The sequence below is a fragment of the Denticeps clupeoides genome, chromosome 4 (assembly GCF_900700375.1).
Source record: "Denticeps clupeoides chromosome 4, fDenClu1.1, whole genome shotgun sequence".
NCBI lineage: Eukaryota > Metazoa > Chordata > Actinopteri > Clupeiformes > Denticipitidae > Denticeps > Denticeps clupeoides.
Genome location: NC_041710.1, coordinates 4801280 through 4828160, shown reverse-complemented (window position 1 = coordinate 4828160; position 26881 = coordinate 4801280). Strand labels below are relative to the sequence as shown.

Genomic DNA, 26881 nt, shown 5'->3' with positions numbered 1-26881 from the left:
TTCAAGGGGCCAAATTTTATAGTCAGGGATGAGGAAGCTACTGCTACTGAGGAAGTCATGTGCAGAGGTGGGGAGGTACCTTTACTCGAAAGTAATAATACTCACAAAAAGTAGTCATCCAAAAAAATTACTCAAGTCAGAGTGCAAAAGCATGCCGTGATATGCATAAATATTATATTTTTTTGTTTTAAAAAAGATGTATTCGGACAAAGTATGATTTGTAGTAATTCATGGACTAAATCTGAGCATGCAAACTATTTTATATATGCTAATTATATGTGTTAGCGTTGTGTCAGCACCTTGACCATGGGGCGCATTCGCAGACTGGTGCCTGCAGTCGCTGCAGTCAGCACGGGGCGTGCATGTGGAGATGACTGGGCTCTGTAACGGTTGGTGCCACATACCGGAACAATGGAAAGCGGTGAAAAAACAGCTCCTTTACCATGTTGTGAAGGGGAGCCAGGGAATGTGCTGGAGAGTGGAGCCGTGACCAAACATCATTTCATTCATTCCGTTTACAGCATTTACCAGACGCCCTTATCCAGCGCGATAGTTACAGGGACAGTCCCCCCCGGAGACACTCAGGGTTAAGTGTCTTGCTCAGGGACACAATGGTAGTAAGCGGGATTTGAACCTGGGTCTTCTGGTTCATAGGTGAGTGTGTTTCCCACTAGGCTACTACCACCCATTGGGTCTAAGTCCGCTAATTCAGTGGAGCCGAGGGTGTGTTCAAAAACAGAGGTTGGTGCGAGTTCAGGGAAGAGAATAATCCAAAACCAAACTGGGTCATACAAAAAAACGTCAGTAAAACCTCTCCATGAGAAAAATTAATGGGGCAGTAGCCCCATAATTAGAATCCCGATCCGCCAAGGTGCCACTGAGGTGCCACTGAGCAAAGCATAGTAAAGCGCTGTGAAACAAGTCATAAAGGTGCAGAGTAACAATGTTAAAATGCTTTTAGGAACGTAATAGAGATGTGTTGTGAGCATATGAGGTGGCCTAGCGGTTAAGGAAGCGGCCCCATAATCAGAAGGTTGTCGGTTCGAATCCCGAGCTGCCAAGGTGCCACTGAGCAAAGCACCGTCCCCACACACTGCTCCCCGGGCGCCTGTCATGACTGTCCACTGCTCACCAAGGGTGACGGGTTAAAAGCAGAGGACACATTTAGTTGTGTCACTGTTCTGTGCTGCAGTGTTTCACAATCACTTCACTTTATAAGCGGCATCTGCATGGAACGCTGCTGTTTTTATGTGCCGTTCTTTGTGGCTTTTGAAAATGCAGCTCGTTTGCTGCCGGGGGTCGTGTTCTGATATATTTGATATATTTAAGATATTTCCTTCCTCTACAGAAAATTTATAGTAATTTACTTAGATTATGGCACCAGTTAACAATATGCTCACAAGCACTGAAAGCGTCTATAGTTAAGACTGGGATTCTGTATTCTTGATGCAACCTTTAGTTTTAGCACTGGAGACAGTTGCATCTGCCATTTTTCATTTTGTGTCTTTGTTGTGTGACGAGGTTGTGCCACCCCGTACCCCCGATTGTCCCTGACTGACTAAAGAGCAGGCAGTCTGTTCCTTTTAAACAGTACATTAGTGGCCAAAAGTTTTGAGAATGACACGAATAACCATGGTTACCTGCAAGGTAACACGTGCAGTCATCATTGCGTTCACAGGCATTGCTTCACAGGCAAGGATGTTGCTGCTAGTAAGATTGAAACTAAATCAAACATTTATCGGATCATCAAAAACTTCAAGGAGAGAAGTTCAAGTGTTGTGAGGAAGGCTTCAGGGTGACACAGAATGTTCAGCAAATGCCGGGACCGTCTCCTAAAGATGATTCAGCTGCGGGATCGGGGTGCCACCAGTGCAGAGCTTGTTCGGGAATGGCAGCAGGCACGTGTGAGTGCATCTGCACGCACAGTGAGGTGAAGAGTTTTGGAGGATGGTCAAGAAGGGCAAAGAAGCCACTTCTCCATCTGAAAAAATGATTGCCCGGAGAAGATAAGGTGAGTGCTACCATCAGTCCTCTCTTGTGCCAACAGCAAAGCATCCTGAGACCATTCATGTGTGGTGCTGCTCCTCATCCAAGGGAGTGGGCTCACTCACAAAAGAACACAAAAACATCATCCAACAGCAACTTCTCCCAACCATCCAAGAACAGTTTAAAAGTGAAGTGATTGTCATACACATACAACGAAATGTGTCCTCTGCATTTAACCATCAGCCTTGGTGAGCAGTGGGCGGCCATGACTTGCACCCGGACAGCAGTGTGTGGGGACGGTGCTTTTCTCAGTAGTACCTTGGCGGATCGGGATATGAACCAGCAACCTTCTGATTATGGGTAGTGGTGGTCTAGTGGTTAAGGAAGACTTTAGGCCACCACTGTAGATATTAGAAGGCAATATTAGTACAGAGAGAGTGTCAGCATTATGTGTCAGCATTTCCTCAAGGTGTTAGTGTTTGTAACATAAAGTGAAGTCAAGTAAAAATGATGTCATTGTAAACCCACTCTTAGAAGTATATTTAAAGAAAAAAAGTAACTCCAGTAAATGTAATGGAGTAAATACCCAGCTACCATAGTTGGTCACGCCATACATAGTGAATCATGAAACGAATCCCTTGACAGGTGATTTGAATAAATTTACTGAACTGGAGCGCACCAGACCAACAGACCAGAGTGGATGAGGAAGAACAGATTGCAGTCGTTATTAAGTTCAGATCATGGGCTGTTGCCGTATTGGTGCCAAGTTCGCTTGCTGGTTGTTGCAACTGCGGCTGGTTTCTGTTAGGGGGTGTGGTACCTCTGGTGGTATTGTGATCCTCTTTTGAATTTGTGCCTTTGAGGCTATGTTGTCATAAGCAATTGGTATTCCCATTTGGTCAAAATGTTGTGGGTTCAACTCCAGGTTATAGCTTTGTGTGTTTGGCAGTGGGCTGGTGTGTATTCAGGCAATCAATCATGCTGAGGTTATGAGTGAGTGGACAACTTAATAGTGACCCAGAGTTGCATTGTTTAAACTGAAGGAAAGTGTAGTATCACCTAGACAGTTTATAGCAGTATTAGCTGGTCTCTTCATAATACATGAGAGATTTTGGAAGATTTTGGCCTATTTAACGCTCCACCCCTGCTCTTTTACCCTCTGTTGAGCGTACCATCCCAGCGAATACGAAAAATGTTTTCCTTTTATTTAAAATACGTGATTTCAAATCATCATAGCCAAAATGTGAACAATATTCAAAGACAAATAACTGTTCAGAAGAATCAGTTACTTAAATAATGATTATATTAAAGATGTAGGTTAGAAAAAACTACAATCTTTAAGTGAACAAGAAACAGCATTACTACAGCAAACACAGAATTATACAGAGAACATCCAAGCATGGTTACGGACATGTCAAATAGCACATAATCCCAGTAGCAATCTTCCACAGATGTACTGACATTCTTGTAACAAGCACCATTCTATCAAAGCAAAGAGATGCACTCACTTTTTGTGTTTGGAGGTGACTGGTTGGTTATTGTGTGAATAAGTGTCCCATCAGGGGCTGAACTTACTGAGAATTTTTTTTATATATATATATAAAGAACAACTGCTTCAAGAACAAATTACCGTCAGATCTCTTTATAGACAAAGCATCTTGTTCACTAGTTTCAGGTCAAGTATGTCCTCAGGGTTCACATGAATAAATACTTTGCTAGTGATATGTATCTCAAAGGGGAGAATTATTTGACAAAATTTAATGTTTTTATAAATGTTAAAATTGGAGGAGCCCATAGAGATGACTGACAACTCTCACGCAACTTATTTGCATCTCTTCAAAGCCTCACATGCCAAGGCTCGCTGATGGATCTGGATAATGTGCTCAAAATAAAATTTCTTCATGGCACCATCAGCGGACCGCAGTCTCCGGGGTTCACGTCCACTGCCAAACCCCTAACAGCACTTTTAAAGACAGGCATCAGCACCCCTATCAGCCCAACAGGGTGTCTCTGAGGATTACTCCCTACACTAATTGAACATATTTATTGTACATTTTTGACCAAAAGCAACGTGTCAGTTAATCACTCAGCTGAACTGGGCCGTGGGTGTGGCCATAAATTATATTTAGCGCACCATTTCTGAACTGGTGATGTGTAGTGTAGGGTTTGATCACTACTGTAAGGTCATATGTGTCCCCAGGAATGACATAAACAGAGAAATGATCCACCTGGCAGTTGGTGTCTTGAAACCAGTCACTCTTTTTGTTGGAGTGTAATTATTTCTGTTACCCAGAACAGCATCTTTAATAATGTTTTTATAAAGAGAATAAAGGAGAGGTGCCTGATGATTGACAGCTCTCATGCATGCTACTTGCTCATTCTGGAAGATTAAAACCCACATCAGTGAATTCATCCCATGAATAAAAAAGTTTGAGCTCATGTTTCTTCTTGTTTTATCTACTTGTTTATGTAAATCCCCAGGACATGTTTGACCTTACTCTAGCGAACAGGACCCAAGCTTACTGTTTAGCACCAGATTGAAAATTGTGTCACTCTAAAAAAACTATTCAGGTGTTAAGTAGAAAACCTTTAAACCTTCTGATTGTGTTTTTTCCCAGTATTAAAGTATTAAAATGTGAACCTTCAGTAGTAATTGGATAATTTGTGTATTGCACTCTACTAGTATCAGTTTCCCACTTTAAATAAATGCCGAATAACGGGGCCCTCCCTTGGTTGGCATAGTTGTCCTCTTAATAAACAGGCCAAATACCAAATTATGTGACATGCTTTGAAGGATCTACATTTACTGGAACAGTGAAGCTTTCCTGGTGGCTGGTGGTAACCTAGTGACCTAATATAAGTTACCAGCATATTTTAAAAGGTTGCACAGAATTTCACTCCTGGTTGAATGTGAGCATTACCCTTTTTTTTGCTAATGTAACATATGATGCAATTTATATTGCCTCACATCCAGCCTAGAGGTAGCTCGGCCATGACAGTGCAATGCTTTTGCCTATTTACATTTTTCTTCTAGAACATTGATGCAATACTTGGTTCAGTACTGGCTGGGTTGATGTGTAAATGAGGAAAATGTTGAATTCACAGATTTTTTTTTCTCAAAAAAAGAAAAGAAAAAGAGAACTAATGGCTACACCTTGGTCTACATCTTCAAAGCCACACATGAGGATGCACAGACCCTTTTGCACCCAAAAAGCATCTATTCCAGCTAACTCCTAATGCCTGAAGCCCAGACCAGTGATGCTCCAGTGTAACATATATTCAGCAGAACTTGGGTGTGATTCTTCAATTGATGCTTGTGTTCCAAAAAAATATCTTTCTGGTCAGTGCTACAAAGTTTGTACTGGAATTGTAGATTGAATATGAGCAGAGAATAGTCCAGAGACAAGAGTCTAATAAGTCGGCCCTTTGCTGTATCCTTCTTCCCTGTAGACCTGGTAGCAGGAGGACAGGTCACAAATTCCATGTGGCCCTGGAGGTCCTCGCTTCCCTGGGGTACCAGGTATTCCAGGCTTCCCAGATTCCCCCTGAGGCCCTGGATGCCCTTCTCCATCAAGCCCACGTGGTCCCTGGGTCCCTGTCAGTTCAAACATCTGTTATGACCTATCTGAGATACCTGGTGTATGACTGACAAAGTAACATTCGGTCATATTGTAGAGATTCTTCAAAGCACATGCTCCTACCTGGTAGACCTTGCGGTCCTGGCATCCCAACATGTCCTTCTCCTTTGGAACCTTTCATGCCCATGGGCCCAGTGTCACCTGCTCATGGAAATGAAGCATGCTACAGCAGATGTGGTTGCCCTTTTTTTTTAAATAAAGACAGGCAGTGACATTTCACAAGTTTCTAGGTGATAGAGACTTTCAAATTACTGTTAAGTCTTGCGACAACAACTTAGTTACATCATGCGGTGCACAGACAAGAAAATGTTTCCTGGACATCTCCTGTAATCTATGAACAAACTTGCATCGATGCTGAATACTGGACTCCCGTTCTCTTTCTCACCTTTGAGTCCAGGCTCTCCTCTTCTTCCTGGGGGACCAGGGTAGCCTTGAACCCCAGCACTGCCAGGATATCCAGGTGTCCCAGTGGGACCCTGAGGACCAGGTGGGCCGGGTTCTCCTGGGGGTCCTTTCACTGTGTCACACTGTTGGCAGCTATGCTGTCCCAACATCTGCATAAACTGAGGAAGCTGGTCTAAAAAAACAATATTGGGGGGTTGATGCACGTCATCAATGCAGATACTTCCCTTTTGGCAGTTGCTTATTGATTCTTTTTTCGTCCTGACCAGAGTGAATTGAGCAATTGTGTCAGTCCATGCGAGTGGTGCTCTGCTGGTGCAAAAAAGGAAGTGAAAGCAGCACTGCAGCTCTCACATGGCCAGATGTTTCCCAAAGGTATGTTACTGAAACTGTGTTTTAAAAGTGCTTAGATGTTTTACCCAGCCAGAATATGCGCCAAATGATTTTTTAATAGCAGCATATGTAAAAAATACTTAGAGTCTCTAAAGAATATTAACATCGGTTTATGGAAGAGACCTACTCTGCAGCACGGTCGCACAAATCTTCATCAAGTGTTCCTCTGTGGGTGGTTTCCCCTAGAAGAGATGGAATCAGAGTCATGTTTGGCTCTAATGGGTGTCTGCGCGTCTGTTGGGTGGCACTGGGACACTCACTGGTTTCCCCGGATATCCAGGTGCACCTGGTTGCCCTGGTAATCCTTCTTGACCTGGAAACCCTCGAGGCCCAGTGGCACCTGCATGCCCCGTTTCTCCCTTTTTCCCATCAGGCCCTCTGGGACCAGGATCCCCTATGGAGCCTCTCTGAACACAATAAAGGGGAAGAAAAACAACATACATTAGCAATATGCCCTGATATGCCCACATGTGCCCTCAAATTAATTCATTAAAAGTAGGCTCACTAAATATGTATTTCTTGGATGCACTCACCTCTCCCTTGTTACCGTGAGGCCCGGTTTCTCCCTGCAAGAAATGCGTATTTACATTTAGCATTCGAAGAATGTTTCGCAATACATAGAGCACAACAATTTGTCTGCTCTCAGTCCTCATACATGTTCACTTTTTAAAACAGGGTTCTGAACATGGAATACAGAAATCCAGGCCTTGTTGTCAATTCTTCAGTTTCTGATGCCTGATTGGCCCCAGGGGCTTCATACCCTGCTTCACAGATAGTGGAAGGCTGGATACCCAGGCCTTTAGGGCCCTGAGATGAAGAACCCTGCTGTAGAATTATACCAACATAAGGCTGTGTTTATTGTAATATGTATCAGTTGCACATTTGCTCCCTCTGCATGTTTTTCTGCATGATATTACTTATTATACACAATAGTAGGACATAACATTAAACATAGATAACACAAAACTATTTTAGTTGTATTATGATTTAATAATACATACTCTGGTTCCTGGAGTCCCAGACAATCCGTCAGTGCCCCTTTCTCCCTAAATTAACGAGAGTGTCAGAACTGGGTTAGCTTCTTCCTGCGGAGAGTAGCCTGTTGTAGTGAATAGATGCTCCCATGCACAAATGCATTGTGGGAGTGCCATATGCTGTGTAACAAGGGTGCTTATAATGGATCCTGACTCCTTTGCATGTCTTAAAAAGGTGGAGCTTTTAAGGAAAACAAAACTGATACCATGTAAGCTGAGTTCTACTGACACAAAAACGCATTTTGGGTTGATTGGTTGATTGGTTACCTGAGAGCCTGTAGGTCCAGGTATTCCAGGCTCTCCCTAAAATGCAAAAGAAGAGAGCACAATGATGGCTGGCCTGAGATAAGGTCATCTCTTTTTGCAGAACAGTGAGGTCAGCTTTCACTGGAATTTTTTTTTTTTTACTTACAACACATCATCAAGCAATATTTTCTGCACAAAATGTCACAAGACACTGCAGCATCTTAAAACTTACAGCGTTCTGAGAGACAAGCACATCAAGACATGCAACTCCCAGCAAATGGTGACATTTTCAGGTGTTTTTTTAAATGTTTAACCACCAACAAATTTATCATATCATATCATATTCTTGTCTTACCTTGTGGCCCTTAAATCCTGGCAAACCATTGATGCCTGGTGTACCTTCTGCTCCAGGAACCCCATCTAGACCCTGTGGGATACAAGGATACAGAAGTAACCCTGAGTCCTGTCCATGTCCGTGGTTCTTTTGAACTCAGGTGTTGTTGAAAACAGGAAGCTTATCTATGAATCTAATCTTGCTTTTGTTTCGGTGATGACTAGTTTCAGAGACAGTGTGCACACCGCTGAGGAGATGCAAGCTGAAAGTCTTGATGCAAGTGCAGAGTGCCATTTTTTTGACATTGCTGGCATTTATCAGACACCCTTGCACTGACTTGCAATCAGCAGTTACAGGGACAGCGCCCCCCCCCTCCCCGGAGACACTCGGGGTTAAGTGTCTTGCTCAGGGACACAATGGTAGTAAGTGGGATTTGAACCTGGGTCTTCTGGTTCATAGGCGAGTGTGCTACCCCACTAGGTTACTACCACCCATCCTTGCACTGACTTGCAATCAGTATTTACAGGGACTTGCTTAGGGACACAATGAAGTAAGTGGGGTTTGTACCTGGGAATTTGTGGTGTTCTGGTTCATGGGCGAGTGCGTTACTGTCACCCGCATATTGGATGAGTGTCACACAAAGGAACACACAGAACGTGTTTGAAAGTGAAGTGATTGTGAAACACTGCAGCCCAGCACACGGCGATACAACGAAATGTGTCCTCTGCTTTTAACCATCGCCTTTGTGAGCACTGGGCAGCCATGACAGTATGTGGGGACGGTGGAACCTTGGCGGCTCAGGATTCGAACCGTCAACCTTCCGATTATGGGGCCGCTTCCTTAACCGTTAGGCCACCACTGCCCGAAACATTAAGTGGGGGGAAAATAAGTGGTCCACACAGCATAAATGTCACAGTTCCTGCAGCACGGAACGCTTATGAACTTAGCATTTTTGCTATAATTGTCTCCTTATTGCCGACATTTTTTGCCAACTGGATCTTTGCCTTTTGCCTTGACCTTGTCTACTCTCGTTTGGATTATGATGCTGCTATATCACTTCATACAGCACCCAATTTACAAGCCACAATCCCATACTCACCTTCGGACCAGGAACCCCTGGAGGACCCTCTGGGCCTCTGAGGCCTGGATTCCCCTAAATAAAAAAGCTTGGTTACTATACAACTAGACGTCTTCACAGAGAAAATGAAACCGGACGCTTTTATTCATGCAGTTTCTAAATCATTTACCTTGGGGCCTTCAGGGCCATCAGCTCCTGGAGGTCCTAAAAGCCCTGGCATTCCCTGTAAATGAACACAGGAATCAGGGAACTATAAATATGATCGGGTTCTGGCTCATGGATTTCATCTAGGATACAGGGTGTCTGTTTCACCCCAAGTGCAGGACACCCAATCAGAGACGGTTTATGTAAATTCTTTCATTCTAACATGGCACTCGTCTTTCCTCTCCGAAAGAAAGCAGAAAGTGCTGAACTCAGGGTCTCTGGATGCTTACTACATGCAAGTAAAATGTGTACGATAGCTATAAAAATATGCCTAAATGTTTTATTTTACTTCCCCATAGCTGCTGCGGAGGACAGAATTCTGAAACAGGGGTTACTGTAACCTGACACTGAAGCTCACAGTAGCTGCTGGAAAACAATACACAAATATGACACTACGTATGCAACATACATGTCTGTGTTTGTGTACAGGATTTCCAGAAATAACCTGAAAGAAACAAGATAGGACGGCTTTCAGGATATTTCTATCTCTGAGAAGAGGAACTGACTGCCTACCCTGCCCATTTCGCCATCCAAAAGGGATGCCTGCAGCGAGAGCTCACATCACTACTTCCTCATTCTGGACCATTTAAACCCACTCAGACATGTCAGTGTGCCACAGGATCTTCTTCTTTCCTCCTCTGTTATCACACTTGGTTATGTCAGCAGGCGTCTGCTGAGGACAGACCTGAAGATACATCATGGCTGCTTTCATTCAAGCTCTCTGATTAGTGAACTAGTGAATATAACACTCCCCTTGTGCCAAGGTCTTGATATGAAACCGAGGCATTAAGTGACATCCAAGTCAACTAGATTCCAATAAAACATTCTGTACAACCACCACGTGCACATACACTACCAGTCAAAAAGTGTGTGTGGACACACCTTCTCTGTGGCAGACTATTTTTTTGGAGTGTTAAATGCTGCCATCACAGCAAAAGCTCCCTGATTTGGAGAGCCTCTAAAGTCATCTTTTTGCTTGTTTGCTATTTATTTGTTTCTTGCATAATCTCCCGAGTGTTATTTCACAGTCCTTTATCTTCAATAAAAAAAAATCCCATAAAGGAGTAGCTGTGTCTAAACGTTTGACTTTTATACATTTAAACATATTTACAGTACGGGCTAAAAGTTTGGACACTCCTTCTAATTCAATGTTTTCTTTATTTCCATGTCCATTTATATTGGTAGATTCTCACTGAAGGCATCAGAACTATGTGGAGTTATAAAAAGTGGAGACCTGGCCTCCACAGTCACCGGACCTGAACCCAATCCAGATGGTTTGGGGTGAGCTGGACCGCAGAGTGAAGGCAAAGGGACCAACAAGTGCTAAACACCTCTGGGAACTCCTTCAAGACTGTTGGAAAAGCATTTCATGTGACGACCTCTTGAAGCTCATAGAGAGAATGCCAAGAGTGTGCAAAGCAGTAATCAGAGCAAAGAAACTAGAATATAAAACATGTTTTCAGTAATTTCACCTCTTTTTGTTAAGTACATAACTCCACATATGTTCATTCATAGTTTTGATGCCTTCAGTGAGAATCTACCAACGTAAATGGTCATGAAAAAAAAGAAAACACATTGAATGAGAAGGTTTGTCTAAACTTTGGGCCTGTACTGTATGTGCGAGTGTTTTTGTACTAGTATTCAGTTTCACCCTAAACTGTTGGTTTGTGGACATTGCTGGTCATGAATGTACATACAAATGTATCGTTTCAATTTCAATCATAAAGTTGTTCTAATGAAGACAGCAGGAGAATCTGTTTTGAGAACTTATTATTTTACTTTACAATACCTGAAGTCCTTTTGGTCCAGGTGGTCCAACAGGTCCTGGAAACCCCTTTTCTCCCTACACAGAAAAAATTACTAATTTAATGTCAAGACCTGTGGTGTTTTCATAGAATGAATGACTTTTATCTGTGATCTGATCTGATCTTTTCTGCCTACCTATCACACCACGCACTACTTTCCAAACAGTAATCAGTAAAGAAACGTACCTGTGGGCCCACTGTCCCCGCCTCGCCTGGGATGCCCCTTGAGCCCTAAAGTTGGATGATAATACCCATTTTACTGTGGGCGAACACACCACTTCAGGTCGTTCACTCCTTTTGAAATGAACGTTGAGAAAGACTTCTGGCAATGTGTAAATTTCCCACTTGTGGATAATCTCTCTAACTTCTTTTGCATGAATTCTGTCCAGTCAATGAAATTAGCAGGTTAGTGATTTATGGCCGTCATACATCGACCCTACTGTTTCCTCTAGTTTTTGTCTATTTTGAAAAGAAGGTGACCAGTTCTTCGTCCATCCCCACCTCTGCGTAGAAGGAGGGAGGAGGACGATTGCAGTGGCACAGAAACCTAGCGCGTAAAACGGCACGGACCACATGAAACAGGTGTACATATAAATATCTGAAAAATGTAGCAGCTCACTGAGGCTTGCAAAGTGAATTTACACACTTTCCAGCAGATGTGTGTGTGTGTGTGTGTGTGTGTGTGTGTCTGTATGTGTGTTTCTAAAATATTTCAAGTACGCCGTGAGCAGAAGCCTTAGTGTGGGGGGGGAAAAACACCTATTGGTTTTAGAAGAAACAGGGGGCGGAGCGGGGCGAGAAAGAGATGGTGCGAGATATGATCTGCACACTTGCAGGACGGCTTCCTAAAGGTCTGCACGCAAACATTCACGTCAACCTGCAAGCGTGGTCACGGGTATTTAAACGTGTTTTAAGAATAGAGTTCTAAATCCAGAGTGTTTGCCCTCAATACCGAAATGTAAAGATAAACACAGCTGCGTGAGGAGCCGATCTGGAGCTGCACCCCTCCGGTTAGAATGTTCACCTTATTAAAATGGGTTATTAACTTTTTAGTTTGCACTTACTGTTCATTCCTTTTTTTAAATAATCTTAAATAAAGACTTCCCACGGCCACATTTACAACATTTTTTATTGCTTAATTTCAAAAAGCATAAATTGCTTGCTCATTTTTTTTTTTTAGTGTCTAGTCAGAGAGCCAGACACAGACCACCAGACCACCATGCCACCATGGAACATCAACTCTGTTCTGTTTAGCACACAACCCCAATCAGGAGGCACACATGGGAGAAACTGAACATAAATATAGTAAAAAAAAACACATTATGCACATAAAAAATTTACTTACGGGAAGTCCGTTCGCTCCGTCATTGCAGGAAACTCCTGGATCACCTTTTTCACCCTAAAATTTAGAAAGCAAGACGGACACAAAATTACACCTTTTGGTCCTCTGCTGTGTACGCCCTGTGCTCTGCTGTGTTCCAAGATAAGGATACCTTAAATTTATGGCTAAGAATATGATTTAAAATGTGCTTGTACACGTCCATTTACATTTACAGCATTTACCAGACGCCCTTATTCAGAGCGACTTACAATCAGTAGTTACTGGGACAGTTAAGTGTCTTGCTCAGGGACATGATGGTAGTAAGTGGGATTTGAACCTGGGTCTACTGGTTCATAGGAGAGTGTGTTACCCACTAGGCTACTACCACCATATAAATACGTGAAAATACTCACTCTCTCACTCACTATCCATAACTGTATAATCCATGTTTTTAGAAATTGCTCCATCGTAAAAAGTAAATATACATTTTTGCGTAATAATTACATAATAGTGATTAATATTTGGTGTAAATTTAGAGACCATCATTGCAGAGGGTCAAATGATGAAAGCTGGAATTGTGTCGGTGATCAAAGCTATCAAAGGTTTGCACATAGACATGCCTGTAGTCTCTCAGCACCCACACACAGACACACAAACAGCAAAGGAAAACAGGAGTTGGCCACATGTCTGCACCCGTTTCAAGTGCTCGGCTGTCCAGGCATTGGGAGACACATGTGGGACAGACCCAGTCAGATTTTTTTTTTCTAAATAAAAAGCTTGATGGATCCTATAAAAGTGCTGGTAAAAGGTTAATGGTTGTAAATACTGCCGGAGACAACTGCTCGTGATGGCTTCAAACATTTCTCACCACAACAAATGAGTTCCCTAATGCCATTTAAACTGGAGTAAAAAGACACGCAACGATTTACCTCGTTGTAGATTTATTTATTTATTAACAAGAACACAGCGCAATAGCCACATACCCAATGGCTTTATGGATGCACCATCAACTGTGCACTAACGTACTTGCAAGAATAAGCAATCAGATCACTGGAATTGACCATATTGATGGAAATGAAATCATGTGCAAAAAAATGGGTTGTTTTTTTTTTTTTAATGCTCAGACTGTTACCTCTACAATCTCTACAATTGTGAAGATTAGTTCTTGAAAACACTACACTTTTCTGTATGAAATGCGTTTGTTCCTTAGAGAAATATACAGAGGCAAATATTACACGGAGCCCAGGGTAAACTGTAATAAAAATACTCATGCTTGGGAAAATGACATTTTCTATCTTGCTCAGGACCCAAACAAGACAGCAGCAACCAAGGGCACAAACAGCGACAGCACCGATCACAATTTCTTTTCAGATAGGTCCTACAAATTAATTGCATTTTTAAAATCCTACATGGGATAATTACAAGCCGTTCCGCGTGACTGAAATCTGCCTGGTCTAATTTAGGAAAATCTTCATTTAACGACTTTCTTGCCATATATGTTTAAAGTTACGTCTGCGTCTGGAGCACACGTGTGTGTATGGCTGTACATACACCTATAAACAGTTTTAATGCTAAAAAATCTAAAATTATTCTCAACAACTCAAAAATGCCAATTATGCACATCTGCTAGAATTTCATTGAGCATCTTTGAATGGAATTTTTTTACCCACACCTTTCAGGATTCCTGGGAGCTTTCGGGACGTTATTAATGTTCGTCGAGGCCGGCACTTAAATCTTGGCCTACTTCTAAGCATGGTGGGATTTGTTTTACAGCCCCTGTGCCTTACACACATTATCCTGTGATTAGAGGGTTGGTGAGCCAAGCCCACTGCACCGGCTGCGTTGAGGGAAACACACTGGCTTTCATCCGGCCCGCCACATCAAACCAGACCCTGGTTAGATAATCATCCAGTGCACCCAACAGGCAGGGGACGGGGGTTGGCTCTAAATTTATATCCAGCCCAGTGCACAAGCTGTCTTCTAATTCAAAAGTGGGAGCGCGACATCTGAAAGTGAGTTGGTCTACGTGAGTGAGTGAGCAGGAGACGGTTTGCGTCAACTGCTCCACGATTGTGTCACTTCGTGTTGTGAAAGTACAGTGAATCACATCCTTATAAAGAGAATCATTGCCAAAGTTTTAGGAAATCTTGTTATGTTGATCTTATAAACCTGCTTTAAACCGGCAGACGGACGAAGAGTCGGAAACAGTGTTTGGCTGGTTGATACAATTCCAAGAATCTGTGGACAGCTATTGCGCGATTCTCTTCCAACAACGTCTGTCCTCCATCTGAACCCGCTGCTGTTTGATTCAGTGACCAGAGCTGAACCAGGGTCCTCTGACCCGGCCAGTAAACACGGATTCATTCCAGGTGAGATACACGGCAGAACATCCCACAGCTCAGTTGTCACCTCGAAGAAAGGGTTAAACGCGCTACTGGAAAGCTGTTTCACTTCCTTATTGCTTTCGAAACTCTGCCACTTGTACGCTTTTGTGAACATCAGAGTAGACGCTTCTTTTGTTGGTAGAGAACCAGTGCAACTAGCTTCTAGTTCCAGACGAAAAAATCCAATTTTACAGACCAAAAATCAGAAACAAAATATTCTGAACGTATAAATGAAGCTGGGGGGGCATGGAAGGGGCATCCGTAATGTCCCAAAAAATAAGCAGTGCCAGGCACTACTGGGGCAGTGGTGGCCTAGCGGGTAAGGAATCCCGAACCGCCAAGGTGCCACTGACTGCCCCCACACAATGCTCCCTGGGCGCCTGCTCACTAAGGTGATGGCTTAAATGGAGAGGTCACATTTTGTCGTGTGTCACCGTGTGGTCTGCTGCAGTGTTTCACAATGACAGTCACTTCACTTTCAAGTGCCAAGTGAGGCTTGCTAGTTGCCCTGAAGTGGTGGTCACATTTCCTGTTGCCTTAGTGCAACTAGTCAATTTTCATGTTTACACAATTCTTTCTCGCTTAGTTTGGTTGGAGGAATTCAGTTTGTTCTTTCTCTGAAAGAACACCAAAAAGATTAAAAAAAAAGGTCAAGTAATGTTGACACTAGAGACCTTTATGAGAATGGGGCCAGAGTAATCCTTACAAGCATTTGTGGTGCTGCTTAATGGAATTGATAAAATCAACCGCAATACAACTGCGCTTCTTCATGCTGTGCCACTTCCTGCGTGTCACATGGTGTGTGGACTGATTAAGAGCAAAAACCTCTTTGTGCTCTTTTTCAATTTAAATTAAATCACTTCAGCAGGAAGATTGCTGCTTGAATAAATGCAATGTGAGTCATAACATTTAATTTCTTATATTGGCACAGTTGGTGTATGCACAGATGAGGTGGGGGAGATTACTAATATGTGGGGATGGGGAAGGGATAGTTTTGTACATGTGGGGATGGGGTGGGGACGGCTTTGACACATGCATGGTTGAATGGGGATGGGAAATCTGCCGCTCTCTAGTTGAGACAGAACCATGCAGTAAAAAAATGTTTTCAAAAAAATATTTCAACTAACATCCTTTATCACAGACATACCCAGCAACATTAACAGAGATCATTGGCCCAGTAACTAGTAGGTTATTTGGATTTTCTGAATGATTTTCAGCAAGCAAGGTGGGAGGTTTAGCTTTTGGAACAAGGCACAGATCCTGGAACAGATGTTTCTGAGGTCTGAAAATAGATGCCAATGACTCCACTTGACAACATACCCCTTTTGGTGAGCACTCAGAATTCCCAGACAAACAATTTATTATGTGCTTCCAATGGGAAACATGGTTGCAGATTGAAGAATTAGTAATTAAAGAAAACCGTAAAACATTCTTATTCCTGTCTCACAGCTACTTGCTATTTGTTCTTTAAAAAAAATAAATATATTTTGAGGATATTCTGCAGAACGTCATCAATACACCTTGCAGGCATTAGGCCAAGATAGTTCATCAAAGACTGAAACGGATGTGGTTTTGACACTTATTGAAGACGTATTTCAAATAGTTTCAACGCTTCTTCAAATGAACAAGATATATATATAGTTTATATATATGTGTGTCTGTGTGTCTGTGTGTGTGTGTTTTTAAAAATGGAACAGGCCCTTGTTAGAATTGTTAAAATGAGGATTCATTTGACAGACAAAGGAAATAATTCTGCTAACACGCTCCTAATGCTGCTATGCCCTATCAAAGAATATATGCAAAAAAGGTGTGAAAGCCACTTCCTTTGTTTCACGTAAACAGAAAATCTTAAAAAAACATGCATGCGTCTTTCCATAAGATTGGCCAAAAGGTCTATATATGTCTTAACATGCGAGGGAAGTGAAATGTTTCTGCCTTCTGCTGACCAGAGGCTACAAATAACCATGAATAATGCTCAAGCCACAGCTATGTGTTCACTCACTCAAAAATAACTCAGCGCACAAGAAATACTTTCAATCACAGTAAAGTGAACTTTACATGTTGTAAACAGTTGCTATGGGTAGGCATCAAAACTTCAGTGAGAAAGTGGATGCTGAGGTGAACACTTCTGCAAATCTAAATATGTTAAAAACCATCTTTCTCCTCAGACTGACATCATAGGCAGACCACAATGTTTTAGCTAGAAGCAGAACTGAGTCACATCAGCAAAATCATGGATTTTCAAGTGGGTGGGTTGAGCCCACCCGAATTATATAAAGGAACATTAAACTAACCTTTGGTCCAACTGGTCCAGGCAGGCCATCTATCCCTGGAACACCTGGTTCACCCTGCAAAGAAATGCTAAAATATTTGCACCTGGTCTGTTGAACGCTGGTGTCTTCAAGTACCTCAAGATATTCGGTGGTGTTCAGTGTGTTAATGTTTCTGCCGTTGGTGGTTTAACAGCAATAAACCAACTCTGACTCAGTGGAAGCTGGTTTGACACTTTCAACACTCAAAAGGCATATTATACTTTGTGCTGATACACAAACTTACCACTGGTCCTGGATTTGCTGGTGGTCCTTTTGGTCCTGGTCCCTCTTGACCTGCCTACATTCCATTTGTTTTCTTAGATGTTCAACATTATAATACTTTACTGTACACACATTTAGATGTGTAATATTTCACCTTTTCCCATGGGATTCCGATCTCGTTGACATCTACCTGAGAGTAACCTGAGCCCTGGAAAAAAAAACAGAGAACATTTTATCTACCTTGCACAATCAATATTCCTGAAACTGGTTCAGCTGATCATGATCCAGAACACCAGAGCATCATGGTTAACTTGGGAAGTGAATTGCAGGACAGTTGGGAATCACTAGTGAAAGTGAAGTGAAAGTAATTAGTTGTCACGTCACACACCACAACTCGGGATTCGAACTGGCTACTGTAAATGTAAAAACAACATTGACAACATTTATTTCTTACATAGACCAAAATTGCATACAGTATGTCTCAATGGGCTTTGACAGACCCCACAATTGACACCCCCCCACTCGACCTGACTGAAATAGTGAGAATGTCAGAATGTTCTTACCGGGGGTCCTGGAGGCCCAGGTGGTCCAGGGAGACCTGATTCTCCCCTGTCACCCTGCATGAGAAATAGTAAAAATACTGGGTGAGTATTTATATGAAATACTATATATATATAGTATATATAGTATATATATAGTGTGTGTGTGTGTGTGTGTGTGTGTGTGTGTGTGTGTGTATGTGTGTGTGTGTGTGTGTGTGTGTGTGTGTATATATATATATATATATATATATATATATACTATATATATATATACTATATAATGACTTAACATTTGTGTATAAATGATTGCTATGATTATGACAATTTGCGTCCGTAACCACAGATCAGTCTGTGAGAAATTCTTCATAATGATATTGAATTTCACACACACATATATATATGTGTGTGTGTGTGTGTGTGTGTGAAATTCAATATCATTATGAATATCATTCATAATGATATCATTATGATATCAATATCATTATGAAGAATTTCTCACAGACTGATCTGTGGTTACGGACGCAAATTGTCATAATCATAGCAATCATTTATACACAAATGTTAAGTCATTATGCCCATAACATAACATCAAGACAACGTGAACATAAAGCCTTACTTTGAATCCAGGTCCACCCCTGTCCCCTTTCATCCCAGGTAGCCCTGCATCACCCTAGATGTGTTACCCGAAAAAAACACAGATCATCAGCAAAAAGTGGGTGCCAGCACAGCCAACAGAAGCAACGTATTAAGCTCACCTTCTCCCCACGCTTTCCAGGCACACCAAGATATCCTCTCTCTCCTTGCTTCCCCTACAAGAATGGAAATGTCATTCATTAATAAGTAATGTTCATAGCAATACAGTTACTTAAAAATATAAATGATGTTTAATGCTCACAGGCTTGCCATCAGGGCCAGGGGGTCCTTCTCGACCCTTTTCACCTCGAAAACCCTACGATAGTTTATAAGAATACATTAAGATTATAAAGAGATGACTTTATTTTCACTTAAACTAATGGCGAATTTTGCATTACTGCCATCCATCCATCCATCGGAAATAAAACAGCATTTTGAATCACATTCAATAAATCCATGAACTTGTATTAATTACCATAGGCCCAGGAAGACCAGGGGGACCAGGTTTTCCAGATGGACAATCGCAGTTGCTGCTTGGAGTTGTGCGTTGCAGTGAACACTACAGAAGGAGACACATTTAAAGACATGTCCACGTGAGCATCCAAAAGGAAACAAAAATACAGAAAAATTAATAAATGAAACAAATAGGCCATCTGTGATGCAACTATGTTGAAAATAAATGTGATGTGTTTTTTTTATTGATATTGAATTGATATAAACAGGAAAAGTTCAGCATTTATAGTTTATACGTGACTTAGAATTGGAGATTGTCTCCTATTTGGTGGTAGTGGCCTAGTGGGTAACACACTCGCCTATGAACCAGAAGACCCAGGTTCAAATCCTACTTACTACCATCGTGTCCCTGAGCAAGACACTTAACCCTGAGTGTCTCCAGGGGGGACTGTCCCTGTAACTACTGATTGTATGTCGCTCTGGATATGGGTGTCTGTTAAATGCAGTAAATGTAAATGTATTTGGACCAGTGCTGGGAATTGTACGTGTGTATGTTGTATGCAATGCACATAAGTGTACGAGACTTACCCGGTTGTCCCCCTGCTGGAGAATAAGAAACAATTCCATTACAAACGATGAAACAATAACTCAGATGTTCCATTTAGATGCCCAGTTGCATTGTCTCACCACTGAGAAGATCTCACAGGCCGTCTCTCGCTCACTCTGCTGAGGGTCGCAATACAGCCTGAGCTTCTGAATTAGAATCTGAGCGAGGAGACACGACAAAATTCCTCTCATTTACGTGACAGCTGAATTAGTAGACGGAGAGAACAGAAGAGAAGTACGGGCCTGGGTGTCACACTAAACCAACACGCACTTTAACATAAATAGAAACACAGCCCCTGGGCTTCGTGTCATTAACAGAAACACATAGCTTTAATTGATGAGTCCCAGATACTGCGGTCTGGTCTGTGGTGGGGCCTTGTGGCTCCAGCCGTTCTTTGACATCTGCAGCCAAAAATGAAGTCAGAACGCCCTCCAGGGACTGCAGTCTTACCGGTACGGTGGTTGCCAGGTTCACTTTCTTGGCCACCTGCGTCCGGCCATTGATGTAGATGGGCACCCCCGGGTCGAGGAGCTGCTCCTCAATCGGCACGTCGTCCAGGTAGCACGTGACGCGCCTGGGTTTCACCAGCAGCTTCAGCTGGTGCCAGTTGGTGTCAAAGAGCCTCTGTGGATGAGAACGTGAAGTTGTCGCGTTCAAGGAACGCGGAGGCCTGAAGCGCTGGGTTGAGCCGACGTACCTTAATCCCGCGGTCGTTGAATATGACCGACTGCTCTTTGTGGAGAGCGCTCGTGCTGGTGAAGGTGACGGACTTGTCAGCGCCGGTCAGCGTTACCGCCACCTGCCTCGCTCCGTCCTCGGACAGCACCCGCAACAGGTCAAACTTCATCTGGTGAGCGGGACTCTTCACCCGCAAGGTGCTCACAAACACGTAGGACGGGGGGAGACCATCTGGGAAGATCTCCCTGGAGGACACACAGGGTAATTAAATGAACCGGGTTAAAACTAGGCCGTCTCTGTCTGTGACAGTGACACTGGCATTGGGAAGGGAGAACAGGCCACCTGGTGTTCAGAGTGATGTCTGTACGAGCGCCGAGCTGGTAGGCTGCCTCGGTGATGAGCGAGCCCTGGACCTTCTTGGCAAGTTTGTCCACCCGCATGGCAGTGAGCAGGTCAAATCCCCTCAGAGTACTGCCAACGTCCGGGACGATGAGTGGGCACACGGACTCTGTTTGAAATATGGTTGTAAGCCGGTCACACATAACTCTTCCGGTTGGTGTCATAATCACACTGGCAGACAAAAGGGGAAGAAAATCGCAGCAATCCAAACAACGTATAATTTGTTGGCACTAATTTGGAATTGTGATTACAGGGAAGGGTTGCTCCGCCCTCATTTACGGCCTTCACTAACGAGGCTGAGCTCTATGTATGGAGATTGGGATGCATTGTGAGTGCTAGACCAGTTCACGTTGAAAAAGAACCGGTTGATTGACACAAGTACAAGCTGACTAGTTAACGCTCACACGTAACGATACGCTGATTTCTATTTTTCTACACTTGCTGATGAAGTTGATTCAAATGCTCAGCAGATGCGTCAGACGTAAAGGGTCTGTTCATTTATTTATCACTTTTTCTTTGTGTTGCAGTGTGTTAATAACATAATGCAAATGTTTATGCTGATATGCATGCTAAACCGCTGCACTGTATATTGTAATATTAAATACGAAATATTGCTGAGACAATTACACATGCATTTATGTGCACTCACTGCTATTAATGCTACCAAACATTTTACTTATATTATTATATATTACATTACTCACTTATTACCATGTTTTTTATAATTGAGAATTAAGATCTCAAGTAGAAATATATATATATAAAAAAATATATATATATGTGTGTGTGTGTGTGTGTGTGTTTGTATTTCTAGTGTTTACTGCACCTTCGCACAGTTTCTGCTCCATCATTTCTCTTATATTTCCGATGGAGGTGTAGTCCTCTGTGTACAGCACGTAGGTGGAAGGCGGGTTGTTGGCCATGGACACCAGTTCTGAGTTGGTGATCTCATTTCCAACCCCCACTGCGAACAGCACGATGTTCTGGGCTTTGGCCTCCATGGCAGCGTCCACCACGTCATCCTGGGATCGCCCGTCCGTCAGGACCACCGCGATCCGCTTCCTGGTGGCCTGCGTGCGGTCCGGCGGCGAGAACACGTGATGGGTGGCGAACTTGATGGCGCGGCCCGTCTGGGTCTTGCCGCCCATGTAGTGAATGGCGGCGATGGCCTCCTGGAGGTCCTCGCTGCTGTCGTGCTTGTCGAGCGGGATCTCCAGGCGCGGCGTGTCGCTGTACTGCACCACGGCCACCTGCGTGTGCCGCGAGCTGACGTCGAAGCCGCGGGTGATGTTGATGAGCCACCGCTTGGCCTGGTCGAAGTCAGGCACCCCAACGCTGGAGGAGCCATCAATGATGAAGACCAAGTCATTGGCAGTGGTGCTGCAGCCTGCCGGATCAAGAGGAAGATGAATGCACTCGTTTATTTACATGACCGCGCACGGACGTGAATGGCTGTATGGGCCCTGTTTACAGACCAGCTTGCATGTCTTCATCATCTGCCCTGATGTGAGGAAGGAACACACACACCAGTACAGCTCCCAAGGCCCACGTCTTCATTTTACGTGTATCCAGTGATAAATCTGTCTGCAAAAAAAAATTAACCACATTACCTCCATTACTGTTAGATTTGGTGAGATCACACATTCAGGTGGTTAAAGCTGCGGCGTGGGGGGCAGTGGTGGTCTAGTGGGAAGTGGACTCGTAACCGAAGGGTTGCGGGTTCAAGTCCTGAACCTCCAAGGTGTCACTTGATCAAGGTACTGTGTCCACACACTGCTCCACGGGTCACTATGGGTTAAAGGCGGGTGGTAGTAGCCTATGAACCAGAAGACCCAGGTTCAAATCCCACTTACTACCATTGTGTCCCTGAGCAAGACACTTAACCCTAAGTTGCTCCAGGGAGACTGTCCCTGTAACTACTGATTGTAAGTCGCACTGGATAAGGGCGTCTGGTAAATGCTGTAAATGTAAAAATGCCATTTAAGTTAAGGAAGTGGACTCATAACCGAAGGGTTGCGGGTTCAAGTCCTGAACCTCCAAGGTGTCACTTGATCAAGGTACCGTGCCCACACACTGCTCCACGGGTCACTATGGGTTAAATGCAGAGGACACTTTAGCTGGAGTGTATCACAATGACAAAAACAATCCCCTTCACTTTCATCACTTTTACAGAGAGAATGAAGCATCTTAGTTCTCCTGTCCCTGCATGCGTGGTTAGTATGAGCCGAGATCTGATTTTAGGCATGCAGCAACGCCTCACAGCGACAGATCGCGTGAGTGGTTGTGTAGCTGGTTGCAAACATTCGTTTTTAAGGTCCTATTTACTGCTTAAATAATGGTCGAAACGACTCACCGTATTAAAAAAAAGATCCCGTTTCGTAGAGGAGTGCGGCAGTGTTACAGGCTCAGCTTGCCGGTGTAGAGGGGTGCATGTTTGGCCCTCAAGTGACAGGCTGAAGCGGTGGCGCGCTGCAGAACCGCGGATGGATGTTGGCAGCAATTCTTTTATACTCCGCCCAGTCCGCCGGGGCTCGGCTGCAGATGCTGAATGAGAGAGTGAGCGACAAGCCAGCGTCCCAGGGAGGAGTGCCCGGTTAAGCCCTCCACAAACCACCTTTAAGGAAAATCAAACTCTGCGGTTTCAACCCCCAGGCTCCCTGCTTCTGAGGCGAGGCCTGGCCCCGCCGACACAAATAGAAATGTGAAATGGCAATTTCCAAAAGTATATGCTGGAGCCTGATATCACCTTGCGCCGTGGCCTTCACGTTTAAATTGAATCGTAACGAGGGGGTCGGATTTATTCCCCTGTTTGAATAGGTGGGAAGGGTAGGAAATTACTTATTTGCACAGGTTTGTAAAAAGCGATCATAGAGCGAAACACTGGATTTCTTGCATGAATGTGGCAGCCTGTGGCCTCCTCAGTGACTGCCAGCCCACAGTGTAAATGTTGATGCCTTTAATGTTTCCTCTCATATATATATATATATATACACACACACACACACACACACACACACATACACATCTTTTCCCACCCTCCATACCACAGATGGGAACCCCAGTTGACTGTTTAAACAAAGTCTGTATGAACTCGGCTATTTCCGATCGAAGGTGCCACAAGCCCCAGGTAGCAGGGCTGTTTAACAGGCCGCCAGGAGCAGCAGGAAGTTCGCCCGCCCAGCATAAACATACACGTCAAGTACAGTAGCGCATTGTCGCACATTGTCTTCAGTCATTTCGCTTCCCTTCTGTCCAGTGGCAGAAGGGCGTGATGTGTTTAAGGAAATTTCGTCCCGAAACAGAACTCCCCGAAGGTCTCTGTGTTTCCTGCAGATCTAAGCAGAAGCAGCTGAAACAACGGGTTTCGTTAAAACATGTACCGTGTCCAGACAGAACACCGAAACACTTGCTGTGTGTTTATAGTGTACAGGAAAAGAAATTGGTTATTTTCTGGTGAAAAGTGTCCCAATCCAGAGCAGCTCAGCGACACAATGGTAGTAAGTGGGGTTTGAGCCTGTGACATTGTGGCCATCCGGTTCTTAGGTGAGTTTGTCACCCACTAGGCTGCTTTCAGCCATTTTAGAAATAAATCTTTGTGTTGTCAGAGTTTTGTTGTGCATCGGGACATTTGCACCGTAGTTGTTAGGTGGTTGTTCTGGTAGTCTAGTGTAACATTCGTGCCACCTCTGCCACGCCCCCAGCGGTCGACCTCTCCCATGTATTAGTGTGTGTTCTTCTGGGGCTCACTAGCACCCTGATTATCACAGGTAAGTGGTGGTAATCACTTAGGTGCTTAGTGGGGTAATGACTTGTGATCGGTGATTGGTTAGTTTAGCGGTAATGGGTCTGTCCACTCCTCTTTATAACCAGCCGGTCCCTTTAGTCCTGCGTTCGGTCTCCCTCACACAACCAGAGTTCGTTGCTGCACCGCATGCTGTCCTTAACGGCAATTGACCGTGAACCCCACAGAAGGACTGGAACTCAACTCTCCCCTCTAGGTTCAATACAGCTCAGCCACGCCGGTTTGAAGCCTGGGAAAGACAAGGGTGATCTTTGGCTCTCGCTGAGGGCCTCGCGGAAGATCCCACAACCCGACTTCTAGATGAGAGGGGCGTGGCACTTCACGCAAGGACATTTCAGTTCTTTCATTTTGTTTTTTGAGTTCAAATAAAATACACATTGTTATTTCTTCAACCTGCGTCCTCCATTTTTCACCTGAGCTAGAGGGGAACGTGACATCTAGTCAACTTCGGTCTTGTTTTAGTCAGAATTATCCCTGACTATTTTAGTCTAGTTTCCGTTAATGAAAATTGTATTTTAGTCTCTTTTTTTTAATAATGCAATTTACCCAGTCAACATAATTACCTAGTAGAATAGACAAAAACTACATTTTCTTTTAGTCAAACCCATTTCACAATTAAAACAGGGTAATTTTATTACTAAATTATTCTTACTTTATAGACGCAAGAATACACTATGGAACTCCAAAGTGTTCGAAATTAAATAAATACATATGACATAATAAAACAAATAACCACATGAATAAATAAGAGAATTATATATAATATCAATATAAAATTGTGAAATAATCAAACACATTTTGAGATTCAGCTTGTTATTGTGAAATATATTGCATTCTGCTATATAAATGTACTTATTATTATGAAATTTCATTGTTTTTCCCCAACAACACAGATTATTGCAGAGGTCTTTTATTTCATTTCAATCATTTAAACACTAAAGCTGTATTTCCATTAATGGCCACAAGATGGCAGTAAGGTTAATTACAGTAATTTTAACGGAGCGTAACACACAACATCGAAAACATCTTCCATGTCAATGTTATTATTAAAATGGGCACAGTGTGGTGTAGAATATAATAAATAATAAAATAATAATAAATGTATAAACCTCATTTCTTTATTTATTCATTCATACATACATGCACACTCTGACACTCTGACATTAAATCTGAAACTGTTCAGTAAAGCACTAGCGTAGAGCACACTAATAATAAAAATTAACAAAACTTTTTATGCTGATAGGTAGTCGTGCTAGAAGAACTGGGTGTCGATCTCACACAGCTCTGTAAAATAATGACTGATCTCCTACAATAAAGGTCTACAGATGGAGAACAATATTGTATTGCAGCTCAGAGAAGAACAGGAGAACTGCGTCTCTTTCTCTACACACATCGTGTCGTTGATTCAGCAAAATAATTAAATTGTTCATTTCCAAAATTGCTTTCAGCTTTGATAAACCATTTTTTAAAGCAACATCTGAGCAACTCCCTGGCTCCGCCTAGTGAAATATAAATGAATTTTAATTACACCAATCATGACTTTAGCATGGACTGAAGATCCTCCAAGAGTGGTGCCTCAATGAACACATGTTTTGTTCCAGCACATCCCACTGATGCCGCCCAGCACCTTTACTTTACTTTACTTTACTTTACTTTACTTTATTTAGCAGACGCTTTTATCCAAAGCGGCTTACAGGAGGAAGACAGATTTATAGATTTTGAGTTTAAAAAACTAAGAGCCCTGATAAGGCCTAAGTCAGAAAAAGAACATGCTCGGAAATTGTGAAGTGCTAGATGAAGAAAAACAACTTTTTAAATTTATTTTGTGAGTGCGTGTGCGTGTGTAAGTGTTAGATTTGTCTGAAATACTTTTTCAATAAGCGGGTTTTCAACTGCTTCTAAAAGGTGGTGGTAGTCTCGGCTAGTCGAATGGAGCCGGGCAAGTTGTTCCACCAGCCAGGGACAACAACGGAGAACAGAGATGGTTGGAATCGGAGCCCCCGTGAAGAGGGAATTTTCAGTCTCATTTCATTTGCTGATCTGAGAGAGCGTGCAGGAGTGTAGCCAGGTAGTATTGTATTGATGTAGGAGGGCGCAGTTCCATTTACAGCCCTGTAGGCAGCATCAAGGATTTGAACAACAACAACAACAACATTTATTTCTTATATAGCCCAAAATCACATACAGTATGTCTCAATGGGCTTTGACAGGCCCTACAGTTGACACCCCCCACACTTGACCCTTCTGCACACAAGGAAAAACTCCACACAAAAAAAAAACTCTAGGAGAGAGAAAAAAAGAAAGGAAGAAACCTTGGGAAGGAGTGATACAGAGAGGGACCCCCTTCCAGGGTAGAGTGAGCCTGCAAATGGTGTCAATGCGAGAAGCTACCGGGAGCCGGTGGAGAC

At 43.1% G+C, this 26881-nt stretch overlaps 1 protein-coding gene across 1 annotated transcript; it reads right to left on the bottom strand.

Annotated features, from left to right (window-relative positions):
- Window positions 1–4226: 4226 nt before the first annotated feature.
- Window positions 4227–22228, bottom strand: LOC114787754 (collagen alpha-1(XXI) chain). Its single transcript, XM_028975607.1, has 28 exons — window positions 22147–22228; window positions 21498–22058; window positions 20615–20780; window positions 20292–20517; window positions 20045–20218; window positions 19675–19752; window positions 19576–19587; window positions 19010–19093; window positions 18797–18850; window positions 18657–18710; window positions 18518–18571; window positions 17923–17976; window positions 17514–17567; window positions 17382–17435; window positions 17120–17173; window positions 12466–12519; window positions 11105–11158; window positions 9281–9334; window positions 9133–9186; window positions 8055–8126; window positions 7721–7756; window positions 7421–7465; window positions 6953–6985; window positions 6680–6826; window positions 6547–6601; window positions 6010–6201; window positions 5688–5765; window positions 4227–5581 (listed from the first exon to the last, which is right to left on the bottom strand). Exons 1-28 carry the CDS (start codon window positions 22226–22228, stop codon window positions 5397–5399), a joined length of 2820 nt encoding a protein of 939 aa, XP_028831440.1. The 3' UTR covers window positions 4227–5396.
- Window positions 22229–26881: the final 4653 nt, after the last annotated feature.